At 43.5% G+C, this 12,799-nt stretch overlaps 1 protein-coding gene across 6 annotated transcripts in view; it reads right to left on the bottom strand.

The window, feature by feature from the left end:
* Positions 1 to 12,799, bottom strand: part of LOC141074241 (uncharacterized) — a 122,032-nt gene that overhangs the window by 36,729 nt on the left and 72,504 nt on the right. For all 6 annotated transcript variants that reach the window (XM_073561847.1, XM_073561850.1, XM_073561848.1 and 3 more), the window contains 2 exons: positions 9,564 to 9,737; positions 9,366 to 9,486 (listed from right to left, as the gene is read on the bottom strand). In XM_073561847.1, coding sequence (XP_073417948.1) covers positions 9,366 to 9,486; positions 9,564 to 9,737 — 295 coding nt within the window. The remainder of the gene's footprint in view (positions 1 to 9,365; positions 9,487 to 9,563; positions 9,738 to 12,799) is intronic.

Below are 12,799 nucleotides of genomic sequence, written 5' to 3' on the forward strand. Positions count from 1 at the left end.
ACAGGACAGGTGCTGCGGGGCTGGTGTGGTGATGTGTATACAGGTGCTGCGGGGCTGGTGTGGTGATGTGTATACAGGTGCTGCGGGGCTGGTGTGGTGATGTATATACAGGTGCTGCGGGGCTGGTGTGGTGATGCATATACAGGTGCTGCGGGGCTGGTGTGGTGATGTATATACTGGTGCTGCGGGGCTGGTGTGGTGATGCATATACAGGTGCTGCGGGGCTGGTGTGGTGATGTATATACAGGTGCTGTGGGGCTGGTGTGGTGGTGTATATACAGGTGCTGCGGGGCTGGTGTGGTGATGTATATACAGGTGCTGCGGGGCTGGTGTGGTGATGTATATACAGGTGCTGCGGGGCTGGTGTGGTGATGTATATACAGGTGCTGCGGGGCTGGTGTGGTGATGTGTATACAGGTGCTGCGGGGCTGGTGTGGTGATGTCTATACAGGTGCTGCGGGGCTGGTGTGGTGATGTGTATACAGGTGCTGCGGGGCTGGTGTGGTGATGTGTATACAGGTGCTGCGGGGCTGGTGTGGTGATGTATATACAGGTGCTGCGGGGCTGGTGTGGTGATGTATATACAGGTGCTGCGGGGCTGGTGTGGTGATGTATATACAGGTGCTGCGGGGCTGGTGTGGTGATGTATATACAGGTGCTGCGGGGCTGGTGTGGTGATGTGTATACAGGTGCTGCGGGGCTGGTGTGGTGATGTATATACAGGTGCTGCGGGGCTGGTGTGGTGATGTATATACAGGTGCTGCGGGGCTGGTGTGGTGATGTGTATACAGGTGCTGCGGGGCTGGTGTGGTGATGTGTATACAGGTGCTGCGGGGCTGGTGTGGTGATGTGTATACAGGTGCTGCGGGGCTGGTGTGGTGATGTCTATACAGGTGCTGCGGGGCTGGTGTGGTGATGTCTATACAGGTGCTGCGGGGCTGGTGTGGTGATGTCTATACAGGTGCTGCGGGGCTGGTGTGGTGATGTATATACAGGTGCTGCGGGGCTGGTGTGGTGATGTATATACAGGTGCTGCGGGGCTGGTGTGGTGATGTCTATACAGGTGCTGCGGGGCTGGTGTGGTGATGTCTATACAGGTGCTGCGGGGCTGGTGTGGTGATGTATATACAGGTGCTGCGGGGCTGGTGTGGTGATGTATATACAGGTACTGCAGGGCAGGTGTGGTGATGTATATACAGGTGCTGCGGGGCTGGTGTGGTGATGTATATACAGGTGCTGCAGGGCTGGTGTGGTGATGTCTATACAGGTGCTGCGGGGCTGGTGTGGTGATGTCTATACAGGTGCTGCGGGGCTGGTGTGGTGATGTATATACAGGTGCTGCGGGGCTGGTGTGGTGATGTGTATACAGGTGCTGTGGGGCTGGTGTGGTGATGTATATACAGGTGCTGCGGGGCTGGTGTGGTGATGTATATACAGGTGCTGCGGGGCTGGTGTGGTGATGTGTATACAGGTGCTGTGGGGCTGGTGTGGTGATGTATATACAGGTGCTGCGGGGCTGGTGTGGTGATGTGTATACAGGTACTGCGGAGCTGGTGTGGTGATGTATATACAGGTGCTGCGGGGCTGGTGTGGTGATGTATATACAGGTGCTGCGGGGCTGGTGTTTTGATGTATATACAGGTGCTGCGGGGCTGGTGTGGTGATGTATATACAGGTGCTGCGGGGCTGGTGTGGTGATGTATATACAAGTGCGGCAGGGCTGGTGTGGTGATGTATATACAGGTGCTGCGGGGCTGGTGTGGTGATGTATATACAGGTGCTGCTGGGCTTGCGATACTTACCTCTTCCACTGCAGTGTCTTCTGACTGCGCTGTTTCAGGTCAGAGGGTGCAGTGACGTCACGTCTTTGCGCCCTCTGCCTGAATAGTCACAGTGCAGAGAATCGGAAGACGCCAACGTTGAGGGGTCCGGAGCAGGGCAGCGGCAAGCGAGGAGAGGTGAGCATTTCAGTTTTGTTTTTATTTGTTTTGTGCAACATGATGCCCATCATATAATGTAGCATCATATGGGGCCCATCATACACTGGAGCATTATATGGAGACTCATATGGGGCCCATTATAAATGGAGCATTATATGGGGCCCATTCTGTTTGGAGCAATATAAGGGGCCCATCATATTCTGTATGGCGCATTATATGGGGCCCATTCTGTATGGAGCAAGGTATGGAGTATTATGTGGGGCACATTATACTGTTTGGCGCATTATATGGGGCTCATTATACTGCATGGAGCACTATGTGGTACCCATAATGCTGTATGAAGCAATATATGGGGCTCAGTATACTGTATGGAGCACTATGTAGTACCCATAATACTGTATGGCGCATTATATGGGGCTCATTCAGTATGGAGCATTATATGGGGCTCATTTTTCTGAATGGAGCATTGTATGGGGCTAATTATTCTGTATTGAGCATTATATGGGGCTCATTATTCTGTATGGAGCATTACAGGGCCTTGCGGAAGTATTCGGCCCCCTAGAACTTTTCAACCATTTCCCCACATATCATGCTTCAAAACAAAGATACCAAATGTAAACTTTTGGTGAAGAATCAACAAGTGGAACACAATTGTGAAGTTGAGCGAAATGTATTGGTTATTTTAAATTTTTGTGGAAATTCAAAAACTGAAAAGTGGGGCGTGCAATATTATTCAGCCCCTTTACCTTAATACTTTGTTGCGCCACCTTTTGCTGCGATTACAGCTGCAAGTCCCTTGGGGTATGTCGCTATCAGTTTTGTACATCGAGAGACTGAAATTCTTGCCCATTCGTCCTTGGCTCAGTGAGGTTTGATGGAGATCGTTTGTGAACAGCAGTTTTCAGCTCTTTCCACAGATTCTCGATTGGATTCAGGTCTGGACTTTCACTTGGCCATTTTAACACCTGGATACATTTATTTGCAAAACATTCCATTGTAGATTTTGCTTTATGTTTGGTATCATTGTCTTGTTGGAAGAAAAATCTCCGTCTCAGCCTCAGGTCTTTTGCAGACTCCAACAGGTTTTCTTCCAGAATGGTCCTGTATTTGGCTCCATCCATCTTCCCATCAATTTTAACCATCTTCCCTGTCCCTGCTAAGAAAAGCAGCCCCAAACCATGATGCTGCCACCACCATGCTTGACAGTGGGGATGGTGTGTTCAGGGTGATGAGCTGTGTTGTCTTGCCTTAACGCCAAACATGTCGTTTGGCATTGTTGCCAAAAAGTTTGATTTTGGTTTCATCTGACCAGAGCACCTTCTTCCATATGTTTGGTGTGTCTCCCAGGTGGCTTGTTGCAAACTTTAAACAACACTTTTTATGGATATCTTTGACAAATGGCTTTCTTCTTGCCACTCTTCCATAAAGGCCAGATTTGTGCAGTGTACGACTGATTATTGTCCTATGGACAGACTGTCCTACCTCAGCTGTACACTGTGTGCAGAATTATTAGGCAAATGAGTATTTTGATCACATCATCCTTTTTATACATGTTGTCCTACTGGAAGCTGTATAGGCTTGAAAGCCAACTGCCAATTATGTAAATCAGGTGATTTGCATCTCCGTAATGAGGAGGGGTGTGGTCTAATGACATCAACACCCTATATAAGGTGTGCTTAATTATTAGGCAACTTCCTTTCCTTTGGCAAAATGGGTCAGAAGAAAGATTTGACAGACTCTGAAAAGTCAAAAATTGTGAGATGTCTTGCAGAGGGATGCAGCAGTCTTGAAATTGCCAAACTTTTGAAGCGTGATCACCGAACAATCAAGCGTTTCATGGCAAATAGCCAAAAGGGTCGGAAGAAGCGTGTTGATAAAAAAAAAAGCGCAAAATAACTGCCCATGAATTGAGGAAAATCAAGCGTCAAGCTGCCAAGATGCCATGTGCCACCAGTTTTGCAACGTTACTGGAGTATCAAAAAGCACAAGGTGTGCGATACTCAGGGACATGGCCAAGGTAAGGAAGGCTGAAAAACAACGACCTTTGAACAAGAAACATAAGATAAAACGTCAAGACTGGGCCAAGAAATATCTTAAGACTGATTTTTCTAAGGTTTTATGGACTGATGAAATGAGAGTGACTCTTGATGGGCCAGATGGATGGTCCCGAGGCTGGATCAGTAAAGGGCAGAGAGCTCCACTCCGACTCAGACGCCAGCAAGGTGGAGGTGGGGTACTGGTATGGGCTGTTATCATCAAAGATGAACTTGTGGGACCTTTTCGGGTTGAGGATGGAGTGAAGCTCAACTCCCAGACCTACTGCCAGTTTCTGGAAGACGCCTTCTTCAAGCAGCGGTACAGGAAAAAGTCGGTATCGTTCAAGAAAAACATGATTTTCATGCAGGACAATGCTCCATCACATGCATCCAAACACTCCACAGCGTGGCTGGCCAGTAAAGGTCTAAAAGAAGAAAAAATAATGACATGGCCCGCTTGTTCACCTGATCTGAACCCCCATAGAGAACCTGTGGTCCCTCCTAAAATGTGAGATCTACAAGGATGGAAAACAGTACACCTCTCGGAACAGTATCTGGGAGGCTGTGGTGGCTGCTGCACGCAATATTGATCGTAAACAGATCAAGCAACTGACAGAATCTATGGATGGAAGGCTTTTGAGTGTCATCGTAAAAAAAAGGTGGCTATATTGGTCACTGATTTTTTTTGTTTTTGAATGTCAGAAACGTTTATTTCTAAATTTTGTGTTGTTATATCGGTTTTCCTGATGAAAATAAACAAGTGAGATGGGTATATATTTGGTTTTTATTAAGTTGCCTAATAATTCCGCACAGTAATAGTTACCTGAAAAAAACAGATATCCTCCTAAGATAGCCAAATCTAAAAAAACCCAACTCCAACTTCCAAAAATATTAAGCTTTGATATTTATGAGTCTTTTGGGTTGATGGAGAACATAGTTGTTGTTCAATAATAAAAAGAATCCTCTCAAATACACTTGCCTAATAATTCTGCACGCAGTGTAGATCTCTGCAGTTCATCCAGAGTGATCATGGGCCTCTTGGCTGCATCTCTGATCAGTCTTCTCCTTGTTTGAGATGAAAGTTTAGAGGGACGGCCGGGTCTTGGTAGATTTACAGTGGTATGATACTCCTTCCATTTCAATATGATCGCTTGCACAGTGCTCCTTGGGATGTTTAACGTTTTGGAAATTATTTTGTGTCCAAATCCGGCTTTAAACTTCTCCACAACAGTATCACGGATCTGCCTGTTGTGTTCCTTGGTCTTCATGATGCTCTCTGTGCTTCAAACAGAACCCTGAGACTATTACAGAGCAGGTGCATTTATACGGAGACTTGATTACACACATGTGGATTATATTTATCATCATTATTCATTTAGGACAATTGTGGATCAGAAATCCACAGTGAACTTCTGGAGCGAGTTTGATGCACTGAAAGTAAAGAGGCCGAATAATATTGCACGCTCCACTTTTCAGTTTTTGAATTTCCACAAAAATTTAAAATAACCAATACATTTCATTCAACTTCACAATTGTGTTCCACTTGTTGATTCTTCACCAAAAATTTACATTTGGTATCTTTATGTTTGAAGCATGATATGTGGGAAAAGGTTGAAAAGTTCCAGGGGGCCGAATACTTTCGTAATGCACTGTATATGGGGCTCATTCTGAATGGAGCAATATATGGGGCCATAATACTGTATGACGCACTATATGGGACTCATTATACTGTATGGATCACTATGTAGTACCCAAAATACTGTATGGAGCATTATAGAGGGCTCATTATTCTGTATGGAGCAATATATGGGGCTTGCTGCAGTTTATGGAACAATATATGGTGCTCATTATACTGTATGGAGCACTATGTGGTACTCATAATGCTGTATGAAGCAATATATGGGGCTCAGTATACTGTATGGAGCACTATGTAGTACCCATAATACTGTATGGCGCATTATATGTGGCTCATTATTCTGTATGGAGAAATACATGGGGCTCATTATTCTGAATGGAGCAATATATGGGGCTCATTATTCTGTATAGAGCATTATATGGGGCTCATTTTTCTGAATGGAGCACTATATGGGGCTCATTATTCTGAATGGAGCAATATATGGGGCTCATTCTGTATGGAGCATTATATGGGGCTCATTTTTCTGTATGGAGCATTATATGGGGCTTATTGCAGTTTATGGAACAATAAATGGGGCTCAGTATACTGTATGGAGCACTATATAGTACCCATAATACTGTATGGAGCATTATATGTGGCTCATTATTCTGTATGGAGCAATATATGGAGCTCATTATTCTGTATGGAGCATTATATGGGGCTCATTCTGAATGGAGCAATATATGGGGCTCATTATTCTGTATGGCGCATTATATGGAGCTCATTATTCTGAATGGAGCAATATATGGGACCATAATACTGTATGGCGCACTATATGGGGCTCATTATACTGTATGGAGCACTATGTAGTACCCATAATACTGTATGGAGCATTATATGTGGCTCATTATTCTGTATGGAGCAATATATGGGGCTTATTATTCTGTATGGAGCATTATTATATGGGGCTCATAATTCTGTATGGAGCATTATATGGGGCTCATTATTCTGAATGGAGCAATATATGGGGCCATAATACTGTACGGCGCACTATATGGGGTTCATTATACTATATGGAGCACTATGTTGTACCCATTATTCTGTATGGAGCATTATATGGGGCTCATTCTGAATGGAGCAATATATGGGGCTCATTATTCTGTATGGAGCATTATATGGAGCTCATTATTCTGAATGGAGCAATATATGGGACCATAATACTGTATGGCGCACTATATGGGGCTCATTATACTGTATGGAGCACTATGTAGTACCCATAATACTGTATGGAGCATTACATGTGGCTCATTATTCTGTATGGAGCAATATATGGGGCTTATTATTCTGTATGGAGCATTATATGGGGCTCATAATTCTGTATGGAGCATTATATGGGGCTCATTATTCTGAATGGAGCAATATATGGGGCCATAAGACTGTATGGCGCACTATATGGGGCTCATTAGACTATATGGAGCACTATGTTGTACCCATTATTCTGTATGGAGCGTTATATGGGGCTCATTATTCTGTATGGAGCATTATATGGGGCTTACTGCAATTTATGGAGCAATATATGGGGCTCATTCTGTATGGAGCATTATATGGGGCTCATTTTTCTGAATGGAGCAATATATGTAACTCATTCTGAATGGAGCAATATATGGTCCATAATACTGTATGCAGCACTATATGAGGCTCATTATACTGTATGGAGCACTATGTAGTACCCATAATACTGTATGGAGCATTATATGGGGCTCATTATTCTGTATGGAGCATTATATGGTGCTTATTGCAGTTTATGGAGCAATATATGGGGCTCATTATTCTGAATGGAGCAATTTATGTGGCTCATTATTCGGTATGGAGCACTATGTGGTGCCCATAATACTGTATGGGGGACTATACTGTCCGGTTTCTGGCCTATTGTAGAATGTACAATAGATATCACACATGTAATGTAAGAAGTTAACCCCTTAAGGAGCGGGGTTATTTTCGTTTTTGTTTTTCGCTCTTCTTCCCAGAGCCATAACTTTTTTATTTTTCCGTCAATATGGCCATGTGAGGGCTTATTTTTTGCGGGGCGAGTTGTACTTTTGAACAACACCATTGATTTTACCATGTCCTGTACTACAAAACGGGAAAAAAATTCCAAGTGCGGTGAAATTGCAAAAAAAGTGCAATCCCACACTTGTTTTTGCTTGGCTTTTTTGCTAGGTTCACTAAATGCTAAAACTGACCCACCATTATGACTCGCCAGGTCATTATGAGTTCATAGACACCAAACATGTCTAGGTTCTTTTTTATCTAAGTGGTAAAAAAAAATCCAAAGTGTGCTAAAAAAACCCAACACCATTTTCCGAGACCCATAGCGTCTCCATTTTTCGTGATATGGGGTCGGGTGAGGGCTTACTTTTTGCGTGCCGAGCTGACATTTTTAATGATACCACTTTTATGCAGACACGTTCTTTTGATCGCCCGTTATTGCATTTTAATGCATTGTCACAGAGATAAAAAAAACGTAATTCTGGGGTTTTGATTTTTTTTCTCGCTACGCCGTTTAGCGATTGGGTTAATGCTTTTTTTTTTTATTAATAGATCGGGCGATTCTGAACGCGGTGATACCAAATATGTGTATGTGTAATTTTTTTTATTGTTTTATTTTGAATAGGGCAAAAGGGGGTGATTTGAACTTTTATATACTTTTTATTTTTTTCATATTTTTTAAAATACTTTTTTTTTTTTTATTTTGTCAGGCTTCAATAGCCTCCATGGGAGGCTAAAAGCATGCCATACTTGATCGGCTCTGCTACATATAGGCGATGAGCAGATCGCCCATATGTAGCAGAATTACTGCATAGCTATGAGCGCCGACCACCGGGTGGCGCTCATAGCAAAGCGGCATCAACAATCAGAGGTCTCCAAGAGACCTCTGGTTGTTATGGCAGCGCATCACTAACCCCGGCTCAGCGTCGGAGCCCTCATCAAAGCAGGGGAGAAGTCCAATGACGGACTGTGTCCGTCATTGGACATTAAGGGGTTAAATCTCTTGGCGTTGTACTATACCTTTATTTCTTTGCTGTATCTGTGCATTATAAATTGTGGTACATGTTAAAGAGGCCCACTGAGACTTTCACCCGGGGCCCACAGAAACCTGGAGCCGGCCCTGTATGAACTACACAGTACCACTTCTGTCGACATTGGACTTTGGGAGGGTCAATGTTGGTTTAGTATTTTCAATATTACTATGGCCAAATAAAAATAAAATATTGGAAAAGTTGTTTAAATGGATTATCCCAAGGAATCCCCTCTACCCTGGATAGGGGATAACTTTCCAATTGCTGGAGATCCGACTGCTGGGACCCCCATGATCACGAAAATCAGATCTTTGTAGAGTACCATGTAAATGCAGCTGTGGTCGATAATACGCACTGTGGCACCAGTCACATGTGGCTCTTCAAATATCTCTTTAGAAGAGGGAGAGGCACGACAAAGTAAAGTAAAATTCACTGATCGGGGTGAGGAGTGTTATAGTTTGTGAGCTGGTGGGGTTTGTGTGGCAGGGCTGCTTTTTTGTCCCAGTCCGGCCCTGTAGTGCTGTGTGCACTAGAGCAATATTCCAGGAATACATCACAGATGATAACCATGTCTGTGATACATACCTCCCATTAACCATGTGTCTGGTAGCCACTTCACAGTACAAAGACGTAACTTGTATAGGCAGGTTTTTGGCTATGCTTTTTGCTAACCCCAAAACAAGGTTCTTCTCACCGATAGATTTAAGAATGATATTCTCCATCAAGACATTATTGTAGAAGTTCTTGTGTTCTTCGACATGTTCCCACTCTTCCCTTGTGAAAAATATTGTGGTGTCTTCAAATCTTATAGGAACCTGACACACACAATGATACAAGTCATTAGCTATTCAATTCTAAAGGTATCACTCGTTTATGTGCCACCAGCACTCACCTCCCCGGTCACAAGTTCAATAATCTTTCTTGTGAGATCTAGGATCTTCTCATCATTCTTTGTCTCTCGTGTCAATGATGCAGTGGGTTTATTGGAACTTCTCACTCCATCTGGCACTGTGAACCAGCTAGCACTTCTTAAGGAGTCTCCAAAAGTCTTCAAGAGAACATAGCCCTATTTTGAGAAACAGAGAAAATAGAGATTGAAAAGAAATTAAATAGACGTTAAATAGGATGTGCACAAGGTTGTTGAACTGTTTATGGTATCAGAGTATTACTTTATATTTTTCACCTAAAATCTGTAACAAATAAAATAGAAACAGGTAGAATTTTTGTCAGATTTATTATTACATGGACATCATTATTCATATATGTACAGTAGGGTGACCGGATCTCATATGGGGGGGAAAAAAAATGTCAGAATCTTGTTCGTCTGGACCCCACAAAACGATTCCCCTTTCCAGATATTGAGAGAGCCAAAATTTGAGCTCGATCAAACGACGTTAACCCGTGTCGCTCGTCGCTCAAAGTTTGAAAAAATCCAAATTGAGGTATTTTAAGATTTAGGTATTTTGCATAGTCTGTTAGACTATAAAGAATGTGACAACAACATTGCAGAAATAGCCCTGACCAAATTTTCGAACCATTTGTGGTATTTGAATGCAGAGTTGGTGGGATTATCGTTTTTTGATCCCACCATTACAGACAATGAAAAGTTGTTAATGGCTAATAAATTGCTCAGTAGCACAGATGAACCATCAGAGCACGCTAACCTACATGAGTTGATAATTTTACATAGTTATCTAATCTATTCTAGAGCTTTTGTTAAAGTAGTTTTTGAAACGTCAGAATATAATGCTCGGCATTTGCTTACAACTTGCAGGACATATTGCTTTTGTTCTTCATCTTTTGTCAGAAGGTCGTTAAAGTCGGTTACTTCCCACCTCTTTTAATTTTTCTTTCCTAACTTTTGGATTTACAACCCTAGCGTGCTCTGATGGTTCATCTGTGCTACTGAGCAATTTATTAGCCATTAACAACTTTTCATTGTCTGTAATGGTGGGATCAAAAAACGATAATCCCACCAACTCTGCATTCAAATACCACAAATGGTTCGAAAATTTGGTTAGGGCTATTTCTGCAATGTTGTTGTCACATTCTTTATAGTCAAACAGACTATGCAAAATACCTAAATCTTAAAATACCTCAATTTGGATTTTTTCAAACTTTGAGCGACGAGTGGCATGGGTTAACGTCGTTTGATCGAGCTCAAATTTTGGCTCTCTCAATATCTGGAAAGGGGAATCGTTTTGTGGGGTCCAGACGGACAAAATTCCGACATCGATTTTTTGCGGTCACCCTAATGTACAGTTATCACTGGAGCTTCAGTAAGTGAATTTTCACTGCAATGGAGGACCGGATTGCATTGTGTCCTGTGTATCCTGGTCAGATGACCAATTCTTTTAATTCAAAATTACAATGATTCTGCAGTGTAAAAAATGGTGAACCGACCACTGTGCAGAGATCCTTCATTACAGGACAGCACCACATCGGCAGCAATCTTTGCTGGCTATGACAACTACCAGGGCTCGTACATTGTGCATATATCTCCAGGGCCATTGTTTTATGCATGTGCTCAAATGGGAGGTTTCTATTTGTGAGAAGGATTTTGTAGAGACATGCGGGTCAGTGGGTGCTCTCGTCCGCTGGCCCGGCTGTCTTTAGAAATACAGCATGGACCAGGGCTCATCCAACTGAACGCCAGCTCTCTTTTCTCATACGCAGAACACTACTCAGACAACACTGGGTGAGCGTAAAACAGCGGGGCAATAATTAATTAAACCACCAAAAACAATTACATATAGAACAGTCCCAGCAAATACCCAAGATGTTGCAAACTAGAGTCTCACCTTTCCGATGACTGATTAAATCAGCTGCGATTTCGGGACATCCAAGGTTGACTACCCCCCACCAATGGCACCCCGCTTTTGGCAAGCACCCACAGAGAGGTGAGGACAAGATAAGGAAGCTGAATGAGAACAGGGAGGAATGTAGCCAGGTGACCAGATTGTCTCAACCTGAATTCTTCAAGACGTCACTGAGGGTTCAGCCATAGTCCCCTAAGCTGACATCCTGCAGAATGTTCCTGGTTTTCTGATTTTTCTTGCAGACTGATAGAAATCCCTTTTTATACCCACATCTGTGGCTCAGGTCATCATCCACAGGTCAGGGGGACGTGGGATGAGCTTAACTCTCATTGTTTTGAGTATTAAATCAATCTGCATGTGTACCAACTCAAACCAAGCTCAATTTTTGTGTTTTTTCTTTGTATTTTTGCATTCTGTGCAACCTGGGGTGTGGCCTCCTTCTCCTGAGCTGGAAATTGTATTTAAAGGCTTCCCCTGACTGGTGTCCACTGGTTGGGACCCGGTCCTTGTCTGCCCTTATTCACACAGATGTCAACTTTGACACATGATAAGGTTATTAATACTAGACAGTGTAGGACCGCCCCGACCACAGAGTCACCTTGTCGATGGTGGGACGGCTTTTATGCTAGGTTTGATCAAATATAGTATTACTAAGAACTCTGTATGATTTAAATGCACTTTTGCTTTTTACTTATTTAATTATAGCAGGGTTTTTTTCATTTTGTCTTTTGTAGGTTTTAAATCAACCTGCATAGTTTGTCCTTCTCTGTTTAGCAGGTCAGCAAACTAGCTAGTCTGGTACAATGTGTAATCATAGTGGCATCCGAAACGTGTTGTGTATTCCTCACCTATGGTCTGCTGGCTCTGTCATTATGCCTCCCTGGGTGTGGAACCCTTGGACAGTGTCTACGAACACCAGTCCCCTGCAGTTCCTCCAGATCCGCTGGGCTGAGTAGCATGCCACTGCTGTCATCAAATGTGGAGATATAGGGGTCAATGGGTGCTCACGTCCGCTGGACCGAGACCACATGGACCAGGGCTCATGCCACTGAACACCCGCTGTCCTTTTTTTTCCAGTGGGAATAATACTACTCAGGGTAAGGGTGAAACAGCAGGGCAATACTTTATAGAAGGACCAAACAAATGATAACATATAGAACAGTCCCAGCAAAATACCCAAGATTTTGCAAGTTACAGAGTCTGACCTTTCCGCTGACTTGTCGGGATCAGAGCAGCTGCGACTTTGGGACTTCCAGGGCTGACTACCACCCACCAATGGCACCCTGCTTTTGACGGACACCCACAAAGG

This window comes from Dendrobates tinctorius, unplaced genomic scaffold (assembly GCF_039654945.1).
Source record: "Dendrobates tinctorius isolate UK_male_01 unplaced genomic scaffold, ASM3965494v1 ptg000331l, whole genome shotgun sequence".
NCBI classification, from domain to species: domain Eukaryota; kingdom Metazoa; phylum Chordata; class Amphibia; order Anura; family Dendrobatidae; genus Dendrobates; species Dendrobates tinctorius.